Source organism: Musa acuminata, chromosome BXJ1-7, assembly GCF_036884655.1.
Source record: "Musa acuminata AAA Group cultivar baxijiao chromosome BXJ1-7, Cavendish_Baxijiao_AAA, whole genome shotgun sequence".
NCBI lineage: Eukaryota > Viridiplantae > Streptophyta > Magnoliopsida > Zingiberales > Musaceae > Musa > Musa acuminata.
The window spans coordinates 23,687,501-23,711,795 of NC_088333.1; the positions used below are offsets into that span (position 1 = coordinate 23,687,501).

Sequence of the window (24,295 nt, forward strand, 5' to 3'; positions counted from 1 at the left end):
AAAAATATATAATATAATTAGTAAATATAATTATTTAAATAAAAATATGATATTAAATTAAGAAAATCTAAAGTACAAAGTCACAATGTCACATTAACAAAAATTCTCAAAATTTAAAACAATAAAATTTTACATCAAAGTCATTTATCATAATCAATATTATTGTTGTTTTCAAACAAATCATCTTCATTGAGTTCGTCCTCTTTTTCTTGTCCTTCATCTTCATAAAAATATGTTTCATTTTCTATGTCTTCAACAATAGCAAGAGCCGAGCTTGATGTTATTGCACTCATTTTTCTCTACGTCATTTGTCTTGTATATGTTTGTAATTCTCCAACACTTGAAGCTCTTGCTATATCTCCCCATGTTAATCCATTATCTTCAAATACAACCTCGTCTTCAGTATCTTGCAAGTTAGCACTCATTTCTCTCACCAACCACTCATTTGAATCATCAATATTTTGTAATAATATTGGATCAATTTTATTTCGTAAATCATGATGAGCCTTTAAAGCTTGAGTATACTTTATGTAAACAAGATCATGTAATCGTTGATGTTTCAACCCATTTCTTCTCTTTGAGTGAATTTGTTATGTCATATTATTTAAAAATATATTAATATGTCTATCTAAATAAATAAATAAATTAAAACAAAAATATTTAGTGATCTTTACATATCAAAGACACTCCAGTTTTGCTCATAACCCAAAGCACTACATGTTAAACAAAGTATTTTGATAGTAGATTGCTACAAGTACGGGGTGGAATTTCCAAATAGACTCTACCATTCAGTTGTAAAATTTATTGTTATTATTAGCAATAACATAGTAACATACTATAAATGAAATTAATTATATCAAATTATTAATATTAGGAGATGTAGTTGTTCTGAATCGAATTGTCATTGGAATTCCAAAAAGACCTTCGATATTTTTAAATAGAGATAATTCACGAATAATCTTATCTTGCACTTGAAGGCTTGGAACTAATCTTGTAACGCACTGATATAATCCATCCAAAACTTCTGCATCAAACCTAACAGATTTAATCTTATAAAAGAATTCTGGGTTTAAATAATATCCTGCTGTATGTAAGGGACGATGAAGTTGGCAATTTTATTTTTCGTTAATGATTGTAAAAAATTTATCATATTTTTTTTCTTTTTCATTAAACGACCTTTTAATCATTTCCTTTGCTCTATCCATAGCCTCATAAATATATTCTATTATAGGCTTATTTTTATTATCCACCAATCGAAGGATTTGAACAAGAGAGCTCATTACCTTTAATATATAAACTACATGATTCCAAAAGGATGACATTAAGATGATATCAGTGGCCCTCTTGCCTTTTGCTTCTTTTGCCTATTTACTTGTCACCCATTTCTTAAAGGTAAACGTGTTTCTCAAGTTGTGTTTTTGACGATGCACACTCTGTAATATCAAGAATGAAGTAGCAAATCGGGTGACATCGTATCTCATCAATTCTTTGTTGTTTGTGAATTCTCTCATCATATTCAAAGCCCCAGCATGATTATAGAGAAATCCTACAACAAAGATTGTCATTTCTAAGGTTTTCTTGATATCAGAGATCTTTTCAATATCCTCCAACATTAAATCAATACAATATGCCGTACATGGAGTCCAATATAGGTGTTGTCTTTTTGTTTCAAGTAATTTACCTGAGACAAAGGAGAATAAAAATGATAAGACTTAAGAGTTTAACATATTTAATTAAAGATAAAATAATTAAAAAAATAAAAAAGATGAATACTAACAGCTAATACATAGTTGCTTCCATTAACAATTATGACTTGAACGACATTTTTTTCTCTAATTTTTTTCACGAACTTGTCAAGCAAATCATATATCGTCTCCAGATTTCACAAAAGATGAAGCATCTATTGACTTTACAAACATGATATCTAAAGAATAGTTAACCATAAAAGTAATTATACTCCTGCATCTCCTGTTGGTCCAAGCATCTGACATAATAGAGTAACTATGTGTTGCCCATGATTCTTTATGATCCTTTAGTAAGTCATTTGTATAATTCAATTCTCTTTTCAATAATGAAACTCGCATCTCATAATAACTTGGAGGTTTTAATCCCACACCATATCTTCCAATAGCTTCAATCACCTCATTAAAAGTGTCTAAATGAGTTGTACTAAGGGGAAGACCAACCTAATAGAAGAAGCGAGCAATGTGCTGAATTGTTCTTCCTCTTATTTCTTTATCACAAGCATCACTTATATTTGTTTGTCTTAATTTTGAGCCTCCTACTTGCCCTTGTTGTTTCTATGATCCTTAAAATATATATAGATCCATCGGTCTTTTTTTTTACGTTTCATAGTACTCATAACTTCTTTTTCTCTTTTGTAATGAACTTTTTCCCCACATGGGTTGACACTCGTAGAATAATCTTCTTCTTCATCCCTGATATGTTAACATTATCATCTGATAAATTCTCATAAGATTCATTCTTTTGTATTTTTTTATTTATTTATATAAGTCAACAACTTTTCTTTTACCTCAGGTGGACACTTCTTGCAAGCTGCAGCATTCTTGAAATTTCTTATTAGATGTTTTGCACGAAAAATGTCACATCTACTAGTTTTATCACAGAAGATGTAAGTCACTACATTAGGATCTTTAGGATTCTTTAGATAATTATACTTCCAAGGAGGATCTCTTTTTGATGCCATTAGAGAATCTATTTAGTTGCTCTGTACACTTGTCATTTATTTGGAAACCCTAACAATAATTTCAAATAAATAAAAATTAGCAGTATTAAAATCAAAATAATATGTTATTAATCTAATAAATAAAAAATATTGTTACCAGTATACTGTTAATATACTGTTAACAATATACTAAGTCAAGTTGATGTGAGAAGAGTGTGAGAAGAGGAAGACCGAGGCTGTTGACTGAGAGCAGTACGAGCAGTGACAACGACGGCAGCGGCGAGTAGTGACAGTGGCAGCGGTAGCGGAGAGCAGTGACAGCGGAGAGAGGCACCGACAATAAAGAGGAAATGTCGATGGCGGAATCGCAAGCAAGGTTAGGGTTGGTGAAGTCGCGAGGGAGGCTGATATCAGTGCTTTAATTGGTTCGATTGAACCAACTAACTCAAATGAGATCGAACCAGACTTAAAACGCTAGTTCGATCGCTTGATTTAACTCGGGCGCTCGCCCGAAGCGCTCGATGCCTGGGCTTGGGTGAGCGCCCAGGCGGCGCCTCTTTGAAGTGCGCCGCTTGGACATTAAACGAGGTGCTCGGGCCTCGCCTTGCCTCACCCGAGCGCCTTTTGAAATCACTGATCATATAGTATAGCCTTTTTTTAATTTTCTTTTACAACTTTTCTCGTCCCTGGTATCTTAAAGCTGCACTAGGTTTTTCTTCTAGCAACACTTCTTAGTCATTAAACTTGATATCATGGTTTTTTTTCTTTTTTCATTAGTACATGGAGATATTTAATTTCTAGCTAGATAATATGATTGTGAGAGAACATTTTCTTTCTTTATTGCTGGAAGCTGTTTAACAATATCTAAAAGTTCCATTTTCTTGATTAAGCGATTCGTGCTCTAGTATTCAGCATCCTTGCATATTTTGTGGTGTCAACTAGTTTGATGAAGGAACTATTGACGACTTAGCATCAAACCATTCTCTAGTACACCCTACAATTTCACCTTTGTGGCTATGTCTTCAATTTTGTCAGTAATTTTTTTACCATAAATCAAGAACAGATCCTGTTGTATGAGTCATCTTTTGTAAATTCTGATCTTCCATTATTAGACACAATGTGTTTCAACAGAGAAAGCTTCACTTCTGTATACTGTCATGTTTGTTGGCATGGGCAATAAATTGGTGCAGGACTAGATAATAATGTAGTTGGAACATCTTGTAGAGACTATTTTTGCTACCATAAGGGTAATAAATGCTTCAAAAATTTTGTTGGATTTTGCGAATCATACGAGAAGCTTAATTGTTGTTGATTTTTGTGAATATCCTTGATAGACATCTACTCTAAAGGCAAATCAATTGGTAAATCTACAGTATCCTGAGTTCTTGACAAACACAAAACAAGTATGCTGTATGCTTGACTTTAGAATCATTTTGAGGAGATTTTGTCCATTCAGATCCTCTAGGACATCTCAATGGTCTAAAGAGAGCTTAGTGAATATGGGGAGGCTGTACAAATATTTGCAACCATTACAGATTGCTTGATGATATAAACTGTTCATGCTAAATAATTCTTAAAAGATAATATGGCAAAATGGTCATCATGGGATCTTCATGACCGATGTGGACTAAAATTTTGTTTAGAGATAAATTCCAAGTGTTCAAATATTAGTTGGAGGTGGTGTCCACTCATTTATTATTTTCTTTTAGTGCTACTAAGTGATGCTGGTGCGGATGTAGGTACCATACCAGTCCCACAAGATGTCAAAGAAAATGTTCAACTGAGTTAAACCTTGATACTGTATCCAATTAAAAAAAAAAGCAAAATAAGCAGTCTGAAGCAGCAAGCAATCTAGTCACTCTGTTGTAAAAATACCTATTCTTTAGCTAGTCAAGTATGCTGCTTTTTAAGATTCATCAGTGGCTTCTACTAAGTTGCTAGTTAATATAGAAATTGACTTGAATGGCAAGTGCTATGTCAGTACTGTTGAGATCTTTTGTCAATTTTTGCAAATTTATTTTTCCTCTTGTTGTTGACTTCATTTTTCTGTTTTCTTATGGTGTTTATCAATTTATACTAACTGAACGCTTGGTCCATAAGTTTTTGGTGTATTGACAAGTTCCTTCGATTTTTGTAAGCATATACAGTCATAATCAGTATAACTATGAAATCTCTTATTTGCTAAAATTTGGTTTGCTGCTTCTGTTCAAGTTATTTTACTGCTAGCTTTTTAGGGCCTTCTAAGATAAGTGGATGACTTTTAATGTGTTACAAATTCATAAAGTTACACTGCTACTGTACCTCCTAGTAGCATGTTGACTATTGTTCTTAGCCTTTGGGATTTTATGGACTATGGTGTGCACCTTTTGTTACATATTATATTTTTGTATTTCTTCCAGAAGTATTTTGAGGCAATCAGTACTCATATAAAGAAGCCCTGTTCCTTTTGGACTTGAAGCTCCTGGTGATAGATAAATGACCAAATTCAGCCTTTTCTTCTCTTTCAGTGTCCAAAATCTACCTGTATCCTATGCAGTTTTACTGAACTTTGCAACCCCAATAATGGCATCAATTGGAGCAATGATCATTTTACAGGAGAAGTTATCTCTTTCACATATTGGAGGTACAATTGGAAACAATGTCACTTCTGTTCATATATGCTCTTTTGTTTCTTAGGACATGGATAAAGTAGTTTCTGTGCTTCTGGGACTTACGGGGGTTGTTTGGTTGTTAGCCATATTCTCTAAATCATTTGTTGCAATTTGTCTTTTCCAGAGAACTTATGTATTACACAGTAAAGCATAACCTAAAAAATGATTTATGGGTCATGTTCTGGTTTTGCAAGCCAAGAGCAATAGAAGCAGGTTTGAATGAATTGAATCATATAATTACTTCATGAACATTAAACTGATCATAGCAATGCTGTCTTGATAAATCTGCTGAAATAAAGAACAACTTTCACATTAGTTGATGAGTTGGAATTAGTTCACTAAGATGTTTTCAAAAGACCCTTTAGTTAAACTTTTCTTTGTTTGTGCTTCATGCTGTGTGCTATGTTTTCTGATAACGTCACCTAACTATGTTCAATTTTTTTGCTGAAATCTCTATAGGTATATATCAAACTATTACTCTAAGAATAGTCTAGTCTTTTGTCCATCCTTTGGTGATTGCCAAGTGGTCAAGGAATAAGTAGGGCCATTGAATTAGTGGATTGGCACTGTGCAAAATTTTCCTTTATTTCCCTCCCCTTCTTTTTTCTCTTCCCCACTTGTTTTTACGTTGTCCATTCAATTTTCTTACTCTAGGAAAAGCCCCTGAAACCAATCTAGCTATTCACTCTTTCCTAAGGAATATATTCAATCTTGCAGATTGTGGACAGTATAGATATTTATTGTTTGATTCTCTGGTCTTTCACTTTTCTTTAACAATATGCACTCTCTGTTGCATTACTTTAACTAAAGCTGAAAGTTGATCTAAGGCCTCATTACCAGTTATTTTTCTTTTAAAATCAGCATGCATTTTATGATTTATTTCTTTCTTGTATATGTTAAATACGTGTTCTTGTTACTATAGAATGGATTGATGATTGCGATGCTAGCCAGTGCCTAGGAAGTGTAAAGGTCAAGGTATGCTGTATTGTTAGTTTAAAAACCGGAATGGTCATCAACCCAGCTGAGCTTGTGGTCATTGAGTCACTGGTTAGACCACAGTGGGTCATACTCTTACCACATTCCAAAACTTGGCACAGAACTGCTTCCTCTCTCTCTCTCAACAAAAAAAAGGGGGGTTTTCTTGTTTGATCTGGAGCGTTTCATTTTTCTTACTAATCTTGCTTCCATTAACTTGTTACCATGTCAGAATTCTGTTATTTTGACTCTTATACATTGAAGTTTTAGCATCTTCGGCAAAATTCTGTTATTTTGACTCTTAAAAAATAATGGGAAGTTGTTTTTGTCTGTTTGTACATCAGGTTTAACTTGCAGTTTTATTGGTCTCCTGTTGATTCTGCAACCTATTCTTCTTTCAAAAGGTATTATTTTTTATCGGATATTGTTGTATTCTTATGTGAGTGATATTCTTTACATTGCAAAATACTTGCTAATGAAGTATTAATGTTTGTATATCTTTTTCATAACTTTCTTTTTTTGACCTTTTCTCTTCGTTACTTATATAATTTATCTCATTTTAGTGGTTCCTGTTATAATATGATCTCTTCTAGGGTATAGATTGTGTAAGAATGAGATTGCTTCTAGGGTATTTACTATTTATTCTATGTGAGAAGAATTATCTAAGGGCAAGTGTATTTGGTTGAATGCTATTGATAGCTAACGAGTTGGTTAAAGGCAGAAAGAAAGTGAGATTAGATTTATTATATTCTTCCTGTCCTCAAATATTTCTTCGGTTTAATAGAGGATCTGATTGTTGCTCATCAATGAGAGATATTGGATCAAGTTTAATTTGTGCCATAGCAATTCTAGTTATGGATTCATATGTGAAGCCTGGAACAACACTTGAATTGTGGTTGTCATGCCTTTTTATCTTGACCTGACAAGAGGCCTACCATTATCCTCTAAAACTGTTACATGAAGTTTAGTTTAAGTGACCTATCTGTAGATTTCCACACTAAGCTGATCCACATTGTGATTAGTATGTTCTTGCAAACCATCTGCCCTACAAATTGAGTTTACCAAGAACATTTATGCTTAGACTTGAAAGTAATATCAAAACCAAATCTCTTTTAGTATTTTGGTTGTTCTTGTTACATCATGTTTCTTCCATTAATTGGAAACCATCTTCATTTGCTACCGACCTACCTTAGTTTGGGCAATTAGTCCATTCTATTCAGCTATTGTTCTATGTTTCTACATCTACCATCTGGATAAAATAATATTTTTAATGCTTTGCTTTTATTACATCATACTGTAACTACGCCTAGTAGAAAAGAAGGATTGCCTTTATTTTTCTTCTGCAAATTTTGATGTTTAACATATGCAGGGAGTTTGACTGAGACTTTTCAGATGGACACTGTTGTCACTGATAGAGGAAAGGATGTTATTTTCTCTATTTTTGTTGGTATATTTTCAACAATTCTGGGTGGAGTTAGCTACTGTCTCATACGTGCTGGTGCCATGGCATCTGATCAACCTGTGTATGTATTCGGCCTGATAATATTTAGAGTTTCAAGTGCTCATTAATCTTTATGTTTAATGCATTTTTTATTTTTATTTTTATATCTGAAGCATTAATCAACTACAATATTTGAGTGTCGCTTAGTGCACATATTTGCATGAAAGAATTTGCTGTCTTGTAAATGAATGTTAACTTCTTGCAAGGACCTTCAATGAAGGAAAGAAATGATTCAATATTAAATCAGATACACAAGTGGTTTTATGCAGCCTGTGTTTTTGGTAATGTTGCAAGCAAAATAATGAGCAAAAGAGAAAACATGCAAGTAGAAAAAGAAAATAATGCTAGTCAATGTTAATTTCCTGACCTAGACACTTGTTTATAATTAAATACAAGTGTTGGAACTTGGAAATTGGAAAATAGCAGGTAGAATCAAGGATTGTTGTGCCGATCAACAGTGATTGAAGTATACCATGCTAAAATCTAGAAATACATCAATACATGCCATAGGTTGAGTCTCTGACATATGGCCAGGCCAATTTTTGTCCTGTGTACTTAACAAAATTGTATTATGCTAGAAAGTTACAATTTCTCCCATGTTACAGTATGATAATCCTTTGGTTTAACTACAACAAAGTAAGAAACTTGCATTAGTTATGTTCTGTAAATTGCTAACCTGATAGTAATCCATTTCATAGACACCTTAAGAGAGTTTCATAGCTGAAGTCAAATAATTCTCATTTGTAAACTATTCACAATCTGTTCTTACAAAGATTATCCATACCGCATTGATATGGAAGCATCAAGGGAAAAAAATCTGTATTTGTTCATGATCCTTTATGGAAAATCTAATAAAAAGAACTTGTTTGTTACTTTCAGTTGTTCGCTGACAATGTCACAACATGGTCTGATGGGATAATCTGAATCGCTGACCCAAAACGGTTATGCCCAACTTAACAGTATTATTACCTATCAAACTCTTTATGAGTCAAATCAAATATTTACTCACAACCAATGTGGAACTAAACTGGGGTATTATAGACAATGCTCCATGAATAAACAGGTTTTAAATGCGAAGTAATTTAACAAGCTTTCCTAAGTTTTTTTTTTCCTTTTTAAAGGAATCTCTTGAATAAAACATCATGCTATGAATTTTAGCCCTATAATCAGCTAACTAATTAGAGATGTTCTGGTTTTCCCTGTACTTGTGCTTCCTTTGGTTTCATCCTCATTGCTACTAGTAAACAGCCATGTGATATGTTGATCCTATGTGATGGGATTCAGATATACTTCCTCTTGTAAATCTCCATACCAGTGGGCACCAATTATCTAAATTATAGGTGCCAAAGTTGGTAGGACAAGTGAAAATAACTTTGTGTGAATACTAAATACCCAAAAGTAAATACTCTTCTATTCTCTGCAATATTAGAGGATTTTGTTGTCATGGTTATGAATCCATGTTCATATTTCGTAAATTAAAATTTTACATCCTCTACATGGTTCTATTTCTTTGCCAGAAGATTAGTTTTTTGCGAAAATGTTTTCATATCCAAATTTTTTGCACTTTGTGGGCCATATGATTGAGCTGAATGTACACTATCACATCATTTTGATGCTTGATGCAACATAGAAAAACTTTTACATGTTAAAGCAATGATGCATTTGTGACCCAGAAATTTGTTCATATTGATTTAATGTTGATGCAACATTTTTTCACTAAATTAATATTCTGCAAAATTTTGTTGCATTTCATGACCTTAAATATAATAATGTGTGGCAAATGTTATGTCTAACTGTATCTTGCCACCTTGAGGAAAAGCCCCTAACTGTTTACATCAAGCACTGCTGCCCACAAGAATGTGAAGAAAGGGAAATGAAAACAAGCTTACTAACATATATAATTTAGAAATATGGTGTCACTTGCATGAGGACTGCACATATTACCTTGAGCAACCATTCCTTGTAACTTTTGTGATGTGGTTGGGTCTCAAAGTGTGAGACTGGGTCTGGTCTAACTCAAAAGACCTTTTCAAATGTCACGTAGAGATGGTCTGATGGTTTTAGATAATGTATGCTTTGCATAATAATCCTAGTCCTGTGTCCCACCACTAAATACTGCCAGATATAGGCTGTACATAATGGCATTCAAATCTTTGATTTTATTTATTTTGCCCTTTTTGCATTCCCAATCAACTAGGTATTAGTTACCTTCTTAACACTGTCATTGTGATGTTTAATCTATTCATTGTTACTGTTACATTGGGCCATAGATTGTGAAACTTAACCCAAATGAAAATTAGTTACAATGTTAGTGCATTTGAATGAAATGATCATTCTTGATAAAATTCATCACACTTGTCACAGGTATACAGTTTTTTCATTTGCGATACTTGCTTGTCCTCTCTCAGCCATATGCATTTTGATATTTCAGGTATAGACAGCAAATATTTTCTGCTTTTAGAATACTAGTCATTGTACTATATTTTAATTAAAAACACCTGGTGTTTGGTTTCCACGTTTGAGCAATATAGTTAACTAGTACTTTGTTGAGAGTTGTGAAGTAATGATGCACAATAAATGATTTTCAATTGGTGTTGATGTTTTGGTGTTCTATATAATAGGTCAGCTGCATGACTTACGCTTCATTCTTTGTGATCTGTTTACTTTGTTTTTTGGTTATACATTTAAGCTAATCATTTTTGAGTTAAAAGTTTGAATATTTCAGGATTTATCCTAGCCCTGAAATAAACTGGTTATCTTGCAACGTCTGAATTATCTGCCTACCGTGTCCTTACTGCACAGGAGTGCTTTTCTCCCCATACACATAACTCGGAACTTCATTCTGTTGATTCATGAGTTTTAATAGATGCTACCTAATTCTGAAAGCTCAGCTTGGCTGATTGTGACTGGCTTTAGGTAAGTGGTTGGTGAATAGGCATAGCAAAGGGCAGACCACCAGTTGATTATCATTAGTTAACTTAATACTTCAACAAGCTTTTGATTCTTCCATTTTTATTTGCAGAATTTTTTAAATTATTTAATAACTTGCTGATGAAAAGTCCTTTCAAAATATTTAACGATTTATAATGAACATGTAAGCAAAAGAATAATCAGCAACGAAATGGATTACATTCTCAACATGTAATTTTTGGGTTAGATAAAATTAGATCAAAGGGGAGTGCTGAACTTCATTGTGGTCCATAATGATGGAATTGTGGTGGAGTTCTAGTCTTGATGAAGGAGCTTCAGGGTTCACTCAAAACTAATTTTTAATATCTTCTTCCATTTAAGCACTAGATACAAGGAGATTATTGTGCTCCATGCACACACAGGCAGTCGAGCACATACAGGTTGATAATTTCTGTACATATTTACATGTGATAGTCAACATAAAGCATGTCTCACTGTCTTGAGGCATGTTCATCATCCTGCCGGTAAACCTGGTGCACAGAGAATCATTCTCAGAAAACTTTGCACAACTTTTTATCTTCTGCTGTGCTAGAATGCCACTGTACAACCAGGTTGTGAAATCTAATCTATTTTTGCTGATATACTATTTAATGAGTTAGTAAGGTGCACAGAGAGTCATTCTCAGAAAACTTTGTACAACTTTTATCTTCTGCTGTGCTAGACTACCACTGTACAACCAGGTGGAGAAATCTAAGCTATTTTTGCTGATATACTATTTAATGAGTTAGTAAGGTGCACAGAGAATCATTCTCAGAAAACTTTGCACGACTTTTTATCTTCTGCTGTGCTAGACTGCCATTGTACAACCAGGTGGAGAAATCTAAGCTATTTTTGCTGATATACTATTTAATGAGTTAGTATCTTTCTAGTTAGTTTTTTTTCAGTGCTTCCTATAAGCATGTTCTACCTACCTGATTAGCAGGCTTGTTAACCCAACATATTAGTTACTAATTGTACTTTCTTTCTAATTATACTCCAATCACAGGAATTTGTTCTTCCTAATCTTTTCACTTTTCTTCTGATGATGGTGCTAGGTGTATTAGCATTCTACGCTGAGGTATGAGCTATGATTTCTGGGTCAAGTTCTGTTTCTCATGCATTTTGAGATTTTTTTTTCTTCTTTCTTTTTGGAAGTTCAGATACATCCTTGAATTGATCTCCATGTAAGCAACAGCAAAAGCAGATACAGTCTGATAGTATTCAATATTTCACAGATCCTTTTGGCACGTGGACTTCAGCTCGAGAGGATTGCCAAAGTCACAAACATTCAGTACATAAAGGTTATCATCTGCTGCACTTTGTAGTTATTGGAGAAGAATTTTGACTTTTGATATATGGTCATATCTGGATGATGCGTAGTCTTGTATATATATACACATAAGTTAACTCACACTCCAAATGAAACTTGATTCCAATTTAGTATGCACAATAAATAGTGGTAGTAAGCTGGCATTTAGATGTATGATTTTTTCTACCACATTAGACAATGACAAGACAAAGCCAGTAATATCTTATTCGCTTATTAATAAACTACTTACATTGTTCGTTTTGGTTAGGACTCATACAATTGGCTCAATTTATGACTTGTAATTGATTAATATCTCAGTTTATTATACTGTTTTGGAAGTTGTATTGACTTTGTAAAGTTGTAAGTTATCAGAGGTCAACAACACTTTCTTTGTTTCCCGTAGCCTGTCTCTTTGAACCGTTATATAAGTAAACTTAGGAAGGATGATCACACATCTGCAGCAAGTTGGCCTCTTTTTTTTCTTTTTAACGCTTCCTCTTCAACCATAAGGTTGTTTTTCTTCCAGAAGCAAAGATGCAAAAAAATATGGTATGCTATATGGAAATCTTGAAACATGTGTTGACCTTTCGGTCCTCTAGTTTCCTAGTCCCTCTCAACAACTGGAACACTGATCTACATCTCCATCTACTCTGTTTACATTAAGTTGGGATCACACAACACTTCCTACCACTTACATTGCTTTGATCTATTTTTGGTGAGCCTCCCCTGCTAGTATTGGAACCAGGGGTGAAGTGAATATTTAGGTTTAGGAGGCACAACACTAAACTGATGTCCTGTTAAAAAAGAAGTAATTCAGAAGTTTCAGTCTATGTTGGACGAAGCTTCTTACTAATTAGAGAATGGAGGTGATTGAAACAATAATCACTTGATGTCAAGAGTTGGTGACTAATTTCTTATCTCAACTATTGAGCAGTAATCCTGCTCATGATTCATGATACAGTGGTATAAATGCCAACTGGCCAACAGTAATTTGTGCCAAACTTAAAGGAAGTTGAATGTTTTGATTTGCTTTTTTTTTTAATTGATGTATCTAATAAAAATTACAATTTCTCAAGTTTTATTCTCCTTGAAATGAGTTTTGAGTATCTCAATTTCAGGTGCTCTTATGGCAGCTGTGGAGCATGACCTTCTTGGGTGCTGCTCCATCATCTTATAAACTCATTGGATGTTTGCTCATTTTAGCATCGGTCTGCGGCACCGCTTATATGGGACCCGAGAAAGAAAACGAATGATCGAGGCTGCGTCAATTTAGAAGTTCAGTCGAATCTCTGTAATCAACCATTCTTCTCATACTGAAGCCTTCAAATATATATGCTGGTCTAAGATGTGTTTGATGCATCATCTTATAGGAATGCTTAGCAAGGCGCAAGATGCAGTGTTTATATATATATATATATATATATATCCTGCTTCCGCCAAACGGTCACGGAGTTTACAGGTACTGCTTAACCAAATTACTTGGTTAAACCTGTTCTTTGTTGCATATCAACCTCATTGCATCACATAGATGATAGCCTACGATGATGAAGCAGAAGGAGGCTCGTTAATCATTTTGGTTCGTCCAATGGAGACTAAAGAGAGAATGTGCCGTAAGCCACTCAAATCTGGTATGTGGTTAACTAGCAACAACAGCAATGGTTCTCGTGTTCCTGTTCGGTCGAATTTTTTTCTCTCTTTCTTCACTCGGACGCATCAGATCCCATTCAGGAGAAGTTAAAGTTCTATGGAGGACAAAAAGGAAAATGAAAAGACTTTGAGCCCTCGATCTAACGAAAATAGATTTGAATATAGGTAGGTGGTTGAGTATTTGAAAGTATTGAAGGACGCAGAAAGATGTTATGATTAGAGGTTGTAATAGCAGGAGCCAGATTACGTGTGATCGTTGGACTCCTTGTTTCGATTTTTTTTGTTTTGTTTTGGCACAAAGGATAAGTGACTGTCAGGCTGAAACGTGAGTGAGTCCGCACTGTTGTGTATCGTGTGTCAGGTGATTTACGCGGCCATCTTGTCAATCTGACAAGGGACCTGAGTTGGTGTCGGGATATCATATCAAGCTGACGAGGCACAGGTGTCGGTATATTCCCTGAGGCGGTGATTAGTGCTACGATCCTCGCCTTAATTGATGTTTCAAAATTATGCCTCGACGACCCTTTTCTTCTGTACATTTGGATTTCCATCGTGATAAGCACACATGCTTCTGAAAACTTATTTCTTTTTGTTATTAGATGAGTGTACTCTGACATAATACATGTACATGGCATAGAAGGAGCGTTAGTCACAAACCAAAAAGGGAAAAAGAAAAGATGTCTTCAGCATGTAGATGGAAATTGAGGTGAAATCTTTCTTTCATTTTACTGAGATGCCCATGAACTAAGCTACTTAAGTAGTTCATGGGCATAACAGTTCCCGGCCACAAGATTTATTGTTGCCAAACTGCATTTTTTTTTTCCCCCTTCAAATTTGTGCTTTCGGTACGTGCCGAAAAGAAGAAACCTGGATCGTGGCATGAAAGAATTATTCATTCAGAACGATATGTCGGTCATGCTAGCATCCTGCTCCATCACCCTATATGAGAACCCAATCTCTTCTCCGGATCGCCTTCTGACCGCACTTGCCCTTTGCACCAAACGAACTAGTTCTTGCACCACTTCAGACATCGGAGGTCGGAATTCTGGCTCCGGCTGTAGAATTTGATAGCACATTAGGTTCAGGCTCTTGAGAGTTATAAGTATCTTTAAAGCTCAACGCCAGAAGAAACGAAAATGCATGTCTAGATCACAAGAACATGAGTTACAAGTATCTTTAAAGCTTGAGGCCAGAAGAAATGAAAATGCATGTCTAGATCACAAGAACATAACTGCAAAATGGCCTCTGTAAATGATAGAAGTAGCTGTTTCATCTTTCCGGATCAAGAAAAATCAGATAGTAATATATAATTAATTGAATATGCATGACATATCTTTTAGAGAAGCGATAAGGCTTTGCAGAAAAATGAAGCACCAGGTTCTGTTTATGCTTCCATTTTCTGATCCCACTATTATTGCTTATATTGGGTTGTCTTTTGACCTCCTGTTCCCTAATGCTTTCGACTCTGTAAATGTTGGTGTGTGCTTTCGCTTGGTTTATAAAACTGATCTTAAAAGTATCGAGTCAAAAAGATGTCAAACATATACCTGAATTTGATCTCTTGGGTCATGTAATATGCGTAGTCTGCTAATTGTACTCAGATTGTCAAAAAATGTGGGAGTAATAATGATTCCGAAGAACAAGTTTTTGTAAGAAACCATAGATGATTTTATAACCAATAAGTTACATGTAAACTGCATGAATAATTAAAAGAAATTACACATTAGAATGAGAATGTTTAGAGTTCAGTGAGCAGTGAGATTGGGCTTCTTGATTAGCTGCAAAACTGAACATTGCAAAGTGCAAGACACTCGGATTATACAGGTGTGTGATTATCTGGACTATTGGATATTTTGTCAATGATTTATATAATGAAAGTTTGATTGTTCCTGATGAAATCAATGTCAGAGCATTTATCAGGAAATAATAGCACCACAAACTCTCCTGTTGAGAGCGTGATCAAAGTCTAAGTCTCAGAAAAAAAAAAAAAAAAGCCCTAAGCATCTACATGCTGATAGCAGAACAGACAATATCACAATCTGGAGCTCCCCATGTGAATGTTGCTCAAGCATAAAACATGCAGCAGAAGTTTCTTGGTGCTAAAAGGACAAATAGGAAAGGAAAAATAAGATGAAGTACCTGAACACATAGTGCAATTATGTCAGCAAAACGCGAAAGGGATTTTGCAGGATACATTCCATTCAACGCTGCATCAACCATCTTAGATAATGCATCAATATCATGGAGTTGAGGGGTAGCCCATCTGACAAGGGACTGTTCTGATCTAACTCTAGAACTGAAAGAAGCAAGCAAATGGAAAGTATACATTTCATATCCGATATTGACAGACCAAATAAGTATATGAGCGATTCGAAAATTAGACAGTTACTTTCTGAAGTCAACAAAATCAAATAAGCATGTGAAAAATCATATGAAATTATGAGGCAAGCAAGATAGACCTGTCCAGTGGCTTCTGACCAGTCAGTAGCTCCAACATCACTACTCCGAAGCTATAAACATCACTCTTTACAGTATACACTCCAGACAATGCAAATTCTGGAGCACTATAACCAAAGGAGCCAACTACCTCTGTCGAAACCTATCAAGTGAAAAGGCAAGTGACAATTTAGAGAGAGATATTTCATAGCCAATCTCATTGGTATATGACTAATTTGTTGTCACTTACCTTTCTTTCTGTACTTGGTGTTAATGCAGCTAATCCACAGTCTGATAAGCGAGGATTAAGCTCTTCATCAAGTAGTATGTTTGCAGACTTCAAGTTTCTATGTACTACAGAAGGCAAGCACACTTCATGCAGATACCTGTGAAGTCAAAATACATTTAATTTTCCGGTAGGAACATATATTACACAGAATACTGAACCAAGCACAGCACTTACTCCAGAGCCCTAGCAACGCCAAGTGCCACTCTCACTCGTGCATTCCATGATAAAGTATTGCTACTATCATTAGCAAAGTGCAACATATCATGCAGAGTCCCGTTACCAATATACTCATAAACCAAAAGCCGCTGCCCATGTTCGACACAGTATCCTGAAAGTGTCACGATATTTGGATGCCTAAATCTTGACATATTTGAAATAGCCTCAAGAAAACTATCCTCTTCTTGTAAGGATACTGCTGCACTGTCAATCTTTTTAACAGCCAAAATCTGGGAGAGGCAACAAACTGATGTCATGTCTGCAACTGTTTAAATATAACATACTGTCAAAGTTATTAGCAAGATGCCCTTGAAGCTTCTCCACTGACATGGAAGTTTGATGATTATACTAAGCTAATCAACCAGATCTGCAAGTAATTTCAGTTAAGAGGGATGGGGGAGGGGAAGAAAAAGGGGAAAGTGAAATTTGGAATGTTGAACTATCAAAAGCAGCTACTTATTGCATAGGTTAATAGTAACATTATCAAACTTACTGGAAACTAGAAATAACAGCACATCAGCTACTCCAATCATGAAAATAGGCAATCACATTGATCGAGATGGACATGTGATAGAACAGCATTTAAGACTTCTTCTATTTTCGAGTTCACCATATGCACAGGAGGCATATTCTCATCTTCCCACTTTGACATATTTTTCATTTGAACAATTGTATTACAACGCATGAGGTTTTCGATAAGTATCTCTTACTGCAGAGAACTATAAACCCAAACAAGATATAATAGTTAATGAAGGTGATCAAAGATTACCTTTCCATTCGGGAACTCTGCTCTGTAAACCCGACCAAAAGAACCTTCACCAACAAGACAATCCTGACTAAAGCTATTTGTTGCAATCTGAAGAGAAGCAACAGTATATGATGTTGCAGTTATAGGGACTTTTGATGGCTTTGCAGCCATATTCTTCCCATGTAACTTCTCAACCATCACTGTATCAGTAGGAGGTTTCGGACTAGTTATGGAAGAACTTTTCAGCCTCTGCTCTTGCATCTCCTTCTTTGTCACTGATAATATCATGTAGAAAGGCGAAAAACTTCTTTAATTATACGGTTATATTGATTGCCAAGTATAACATGTAATTTCAAAAATCTGAACAAAGAAAGAATATAATATGAAAGCCAATGAAACTGCTCCTTAACACGCTTGCACTGAACCCTGATGAACCAACACAGTTAAAAATGTATACTTATTGTGCAAGGTTTATGGAGATTTGAATCCAGAACAGTAAAAGGAGAACAACATATTTTCCCATGTGAATTTGGCAAAAATTTGGTGGATCTACATTGTATGGTGTTAAGCACACAAACTTTGACAGACTATGCATTAATGTTCCAGAGCAGTCTACAATTTCATCAGTCAATGTTATCCACTAAATTTCTCTTAGTCATTAATCTTATGCACTATAATGAATTGATGCATTGTCATCTGCCATGAGATAGAATCCAAATGATTTAAAGTAAATTGTATTGCACATGAATGTTTAGGAAAGAGCTTATAACTGTTGAATCTTGGATTTTGATGATGAAATCAATTAATGAATTAATGATTTAATCCATGTGTTGAGAAAAATGATGCAGGACTAACTACGATCGTGAAAAGATAAAACAATTAAAGAAGAATTGAATGTTGGGCCGAAGTCAAAGATCGAGCATCGAGCCAGAGGAATCGGGGGATACGCCGAAGGTTCAAACGATGCGTCAAAAGCTCACCGGGAGTTCGCCGAAAGCTCGCCAGAAGATTGCCGGGAGTGCACTGGAAGTTTTGCTGGGAGTTCGGATGAACAATTAACGTGCTGGACAATTAGGATTGCTTGCATTGTAATTGTTTAGCCTTAATTATCGTAGTTAAGGTTTCAATTTGAGTTAGTTTTGGGAGAAATCCTACTAACTCAATTAGGGGCCAATTGGGCCCGAATGAGGGCTGATTTGGGCTGAATGGATGGCCCATTCAATGACCTGGTGCCACGTCAGGCGATAGCATCGCCAGAGCTAACGGTGGAACCGCCAAAGGCTCGGCCTCTTAGGGAGTCTAAGCGATGGTACCGTCGGCAGTTAATGTTGCCAGGCAGTGGTGCCGCCAGAGCCCAGTTTCCAGGCTTTATCAGGCAGTGGTACCGTCTAGTGTTAGTCTGCAAGCAGTGGTACCGCTAGTACCCCGAGAACCCGGGATAAGACATTTTTTGGCTCCATTTTTTAAGTCATTTGGGGTCTATAAATAACCCACTCATCTCTGTTCAATATATAGAACATCTTGAACGAAAATTAGTGTGAAACGTTGTTGTAATTCCTAAAAGTTCCCTTTCTCTAGCTCTAAGTTTTGAATTTAGTTTGAGAGAAGGGTGAGTGAATTGTAAAGGTTGTCTTCTAAACATGTGAAAAAGAGAAAAGAGTTGTAAGAGGATAGTTGGTCTTCGCCCATTGAAAGAAGACAGTTAGTGAACACTGATGGCCTCAACGGAGGAGGAATCGAGAGTGGACGTAGGTCATGACGACCGAACCACTATAAATTTGGTGTGCATCTTCTTTCTGCTCTTCATTACTATTATTTTTCTGCTTTAACTGCTTATTATATTTACTCTAAGTCAAGCACACTTTGATATCATTTCCGATACGGTTTCATCGAATCAAGCTTTTCCAAATCATTGAAGTTTTCCGAATCGACGTTGTTTTCCTAAAATCACTAATTCACCCCCCCCCCCCCCCCCTCTTAGTGCCCGATTTCGGTCCTAATAATAACTAGTCAACAATATAATCCTATCATAACCAGAACTACTTGTTTCCCTATACTTTTTATTAAAGTTGCACTATCTCCTGTTCCAAAAAATATCTATCATGTTACAATATTTTCATTTTTTGCTTTTATATTTATTAATAATCATTTATGGCTGAAGCCGCCTAATGGCTTGTTCTGGTTTGGTCAACCTCGTTTGTTCCAACTGATTTATAACTTTTGGATATAGTTTTGTCACAGTTTGCATTCAGATACCACACTAATTACTTCCATAAAGAAGAGGAGCCTACACTTTGCACCTGCTGCTATAATTTTTCTGGAATTTCTTGGCATGAAAACAACTTAAAGGTTGGTCTTCATGATCACCCTCTTTAAAACTTTCACCATTTATTCTGATATATAATTGCAGAAACCCAATGTAATCATGTACTAAAATAGCATAGGATTTAGCATGAAAGCTTCTTGTCCTAATAGTATGCATAAACAAGCCGTTATAAAATTTTTTGACTATTAGAACTAAACAGAAACTATGTTTTACTTAATATTATCTCAAAATGTAAAAACAAAATAGAGAAAGGAAACTATTTTGTTATCAATAAATAAATATCCAGATTCTTATGCAACGTCAATCTTGGCTAATTAGTGACATACTATGATGAATTATTTACAACAAATACTAGCATATTTCAGATATGTAGGATATTGAAATGCCCAGAACTCAAATTTATGAAAAAAAAAGTAGTACCTTTATTTGTACCCACAGCAGCAGATGTTCCAGAGTCATTCCTGTTATTTACATTGCCATTTTTACACTTCTGGATGTTGTGAAGGCATAATATAATAGCTAGTATTATGCACAAAGCACCAAATGCTGAGCCTATGACTATCCCTATCAGCAGACCTGCAGTCAAACTCTTCTTGTTGCGTACATGATCTGGAGCGGATGATTTACCCCCAGACCCCTGTGAAGGGTTCCGAGTGTTATTGTGACTCCTGTGCAGTCTACCAGGAGGCGGTGGCATGTATGGAGGTGGAGGTGGAGCCGGACCATGAGAAAAGGAATTACCACCAATTCTATGTATGAAATTGCATGCATAAAATCAGGAAAGATGAAACAAAGACTTGCATTGATGAAAATCAAGACCCTCTTTCTACCCCCGTGAAGAGTTCTACTCACTCAAGATTTGTGATTGATTTGAATTCCTGGGGTATCCAGCCATTAAACTGGTTATTTGCAATATTTCTGACAAAAACAAAGTGAGTTAGATTGATTATCCATAGAAAATGGTCAGTAAGACTTTGTACAGGGTAACTTACAGAGTAGTTAGGTCTAGATTCACAAGAATATTTACTGGGCCCATAAATTGATTGTCCTGCAAATAACTGCAGAGAAGTGAAAAATGATTATAGGGTAGTGAGTTTCACATATGGCAGCAGAAAATGCAGCTGTAAACAAGCAGCTATTATCTTGTACACTCACAGATTTGAAAGGTTTGACAGAGAACCAAAAGAGTTTGGAAGATCTCCCGTGAAGCTGTTGAACGACAAATCCCTGTCATGAATTGCTTACAAGCTTCAAACTTACATACAATGCAAAACATAACAAACATTGACAGGATAATTCATCTTTATGAGAAGGTAAGAAAGCTGGTCCTACATACATATAGAGACCCAGTCATGTATCTCTATCACTCGCGTGCCTGAAATCATGAATGTGAGTGTGCTTTTACCATTCGAATTGGTCATTACAACAACAATAGGTCCATCCTGAATGTGTTTTTAAATAAAATGATTTAACTATTCCTATTGTACTAAATATTTTGAAGGAGGCCTTTTCCCCATATAGACATCAAAAGAGGTAAAGATATGTATAACTTATTACTTCAGCAAAAAGCTAAGCCATTTTTTCCTAGAGATGTTACATTTATACAATGAGTGCTTCCATGGTAGAACTGTAACTGAGGCTTCAATAAGAGGCTAAGATATAGAAGGTTTATCTCTCATCACATTCTATATTTGTTCACCTATCATCTTGTTTTCCTCTGTTTATTGGCAAGTTGAGGTACGTACAAAGATTATAGCATATAGCCACTTCAGTATCCATCAGTCCAACAATTTAGAGTGAAGCTTTTATACTTGCTATTCTTTTCCAGTATATTACATAATGTACATCTAAGTAAAATCAGTAGATTAATTAAGAACACTTTTTAGTTTCTACTCCACTCTTAACTACCATACTTGACATTAAAGGATGATAGTCTTCCTGGGTGACAGCATATCCTACTTAGATCACTATGCTTGAAGAACATGATCAATGCATAAATATAACGGAACATATTAAAATTAATAAGCATCAAACCATCATAATCAGGTCTTCTGGTACTTTACGATGTAGGTAAGGTAGAAATTCTAATAGTAGCACGATCAAATTCTACTGTCGAACGAGATTGTTAAAGATCTTACAACTCAGAGAGGTCCTGAAGATCGCTGAAGATATCACCAACTGTTTGAGACAGTAGGTTATGGCTGAGATTCCTATAGTTGATATAATTTACATACTCATCAGTATGAAAATTATTTCCATAATTGCAATGCATATGGAACCCCAACAAGCAACTTACAGGTAATTGAGTGAAACCATGGAAGATATAGAGTATGGAAGATTCCCAGAAAGATCATTGCCGGCAAGATTCCTGCATAATTGAAGGAAGCAAACCATGTCAATTCACCAATGGTGAAAATGGCCCAGGGAAAAAGAAATGAAATCTAAGTGCCAGAACACTAAAAACATTACAGATAGGTTAGGTTCGGCGGTAATTGATATGGAATGGTTTCATGTATGTTGTTGTTGCTCAAGTCCCTACAAACAAACATGAAAAGGAAAGACCACATAAATTTCTTGATTCAAGAGCGAACGTTGTTGTTAATGGAACGGAACATAGAGTGAGATCTCTCACAGTGTTTTCAAGGACAAGAGATCCGAGAGTAGGTATCCCAGAGAACCATTGAGCCCTAATCCCGACAGATGGCTGCGGCGGCACAGGAAGCAGCATGATCACCAAACAAGAACAAGAGAAGAAACGGAGGTATCTAAACAGGAGACTCGGGAGCCATTACATGGCAACCACCGCCGAACCAGAGCAAGAAACCCCCAACCACGAGGTACCACACGGATCACCCCCGCTGCGCGTCCACCCGGAGAGCTGCCGCGGGCTATTCAAGGAAGCATACAGCACACCAAGAGCTTGAACTGCAAATCAATTCCTTGATCATCTCAATGGAGAGTCGATTTTGCCGACTACATCTACGACAACTCAGACAAAGGAAAGCGTACCATCCAATGAGTCGGTGGCCGATTCCACCGCCACGGCCACTAGAGTAGTCGAGAGGAGGAGAAGAGGAGCAAGATAAAAAAGAGCCGCTAGTGATGCGCGGGAACGATCCATTCCCACCAAGAAACGGGAAGCAAGCCTCATCTCCTCTCACAATCTCCTCCTCCTCCTCATTTCTCTCTCATGACAGCGCAGGAGACTCATATGCTTGCCTTCCAACACAAAAGTAGTGTCGGCCAAGCCATTTTCCTTAAACAAAAAGGATTTTCTTTTGCATTTAAGGAGTAAGGAAGAAGAAGGGGGAAAGGAAGATGACAAAAGCGGGATTTTCTTTTGCATTTAATTACTTGCTTGACTGCTACACTCTCATGTTTAGGCCCAAAACCTAACCAAAGTGAAGAGAGTGTGACAGCGCATGGGATCTCAATTTCTTGGCTGTCTTCAGCACTGCAATTTAAATATATATGTGGCTGCACTTTTAACGGCTACTTATGGATAGGTTGAGAACGTGAAGCAATTACCTTTTACCTTTTATATGTATATATATATATATATATATATATATATTAAACTGTTAAAATCATAAATCTGGATCTTTATCACAATCATATTTATTTATTTATTTGATAAAAATTATAAAATTCATACGGAAAAGTAAAAAAATAATTCTTCTTAGAACATTGATAGAGGTAAAATCAATATTTTTACATTTATTTGGATATTTAAATATGCCTGGGTTTAACAAATCCGAAAGATCTTAGTAACTACGTCCGACTTCACTTAAATATGAAATTTATTATTGAGTGCCGAAATCTTCCCATTACACTTGCGCTCGCATGACTCGAGAACTTGACACACAGCCTTTCCATGTTCACCCAAGAAACGAAAAGCAAAAAACACAACAAATATAGTAAAAATTAAATAAGTATAAAAAATAATATAGGTTATATTAATACAGGTAAATTTAAGAATGGGTTTCCAAATATATTTATGCAGTCCAAGACAGATACTTTTATTCTCAGTAAGAGATAATATCTTTAGCTTCACTCACCCTTGTTTTGTACCGGTGGTGAAACTGTGGACTAGGCTGTCAGAAGACGTATCGAGCATTGACCTCAATAAAGTATGGGTTCATATCATCAAGGTGGGAATAGGAGGAGCACTATATACATGTGATGCTTTTTATTATGAGATCATCTTCCTGAAACTTAAATTCTCCAACTGGTTTCATAAATACATTCTATATTCTTAGTTGACTCAGCATGCAAAGAAAGATGATAACAGGCATGAGGATAGAGTTCAGAGCAAAGTTGCAGACTCTGGGGAATAGTCACATGAAGACCAATTCATAATCTCATGAGAAACTTATGATGGAAAAAGAGATTCAGAAGCCTTTGTGTCATCTATGAGATCACTTGGAAGAATTTAACAAATATTTTTCTAACACTTTCTCATGAAGGCAAGATTTAAAGATCAACAGCTGAATTCTTTCTTGGATACTGAGATCATCATCCGATGGGGATATATATAATATGAGATAGTAGATAATTGTAGG

At 35.6% G+C, this 24,295-nt stretch overlaps 2 protein-coding genes across 5 annotated transcripts in view; one reads left to right on the forward strand and one right to left on the reverse strand.

Annotated features, from left to right (window-relative positions):
• The window catches only part of LOC108951950 (uncharacterized), a 16,541-nt gene extending 2,245 nt beyond the window's left edge, over positions 1 to 14,296 (forward strand). For 2 of the 4 annotated variants that reach the window (XM_065192272.1, XM_065192274.1), the window contains exons 4-10: positions 5,194 to 5,309; positions 6,657 to 6,716; positions 7,682 to 7,835; positions 10,178 to 10,244; positions 11,769 to 11,840; positions 11,998 to 12,063; positions 13,190 to 13,417. In XM_065192272.1, coding sequence (XP_065048344.1) covers positions 5,194 to 5,309; positions 6,657 to 6,716; positions 7,682 to 7,835; positions 10,178 to 10,244; positions 11,769 to 11,840; positions 11,998 to 12,063; positions 13,190 to 13,324 — 670 coding nt within the window. In that variant the 3' untranslated portion in view covers positions 13,325 to 13,417. Of the gene's footprint in view, positions 1 to 5,193; positions 5,310 to 6,656; positions 6,717 to 7,681; positions 7,836 to 10,177; positions 10,245 to 11,768; positions 11,841 to 11,922; positions 12,064 to 13,189; positions 13,418 to 13,441; positions 13,531 to 13,624 lie in introns of those variants that run through there. The other 2 variants (XR_010515131.1, XM_065192273.1) reach the window with 2 other exon arrangements.
• A 123-nt stretch (positions 14,297 to 14,419) lies between these two features.
• Positions 14,420 to 23,009, reverse strand: LOC135678976 (protein STRUBBELIG-RECEPTOR FAMILY 8-like). Its single transcript, XM_065192271.1, has 16 exons — positions 22,743 to 23,009; positions 22,526 to 22,658; positions 22,366 to 22,437; positions 22,203 to 22,268; positions 22,030 to 22,101; positions 21,872 to 21,943; positions 20,889 to 20,960; positions 20,726 to 20,791; positions 20,586 to 20,651; positions 20,154 to 20,482; positions 17,429 to 17,682; positions 16,618 to 16,889; positions 16,405 to 16,540; positions 16,178 to 16,317; positions 15,858 to 16,014; positions 14,420 to 14,773 (listed from the first exon to the last, which is right to left on the reverse strand). Exons 1-16 carry the CDS (start codon positions 22,882 to 22,884, stop codon positions 14,615 to 14,617), a joined length of 2,208 nt encoding a protein of 735 aa, XP_065048343.1. The 5' UTR covers positions 22,885 to 23,009; the 3' UTR covers positions 14,420 to 14,614.
• Positions 23,010 to 24,295: the final 1,286 nt, after the last annotated feature.

What these genes read in the sequence shown, in the direction of transcription:
- LOC135678976 (XM_065192271.1), bottom strand. Translation starts at nt 22,884, where the DNA reads ATGAGGCTTGCTTCCCGTTTCTTGGTGGGAATGGATCGTTCCCGCGCA. An exon ending in CACCAAGTACAGAAAGAAAG is followed by an intron (nt 16,318 to 16,404) that starts GTAAGTGACAAC and finishes TTCACTTGATAG; the next exon opens with GTTTCGACAGAGGTAGTTGG. An exon ending in TAATTGCACTATGTGTTCAG is followed by an intron (nt 14,774 to 15,857) that starts GTACTTCATCTT and finishes CAAATTCTACAG; the next exon opens with CCGGAGCCAGAATTCCGACC.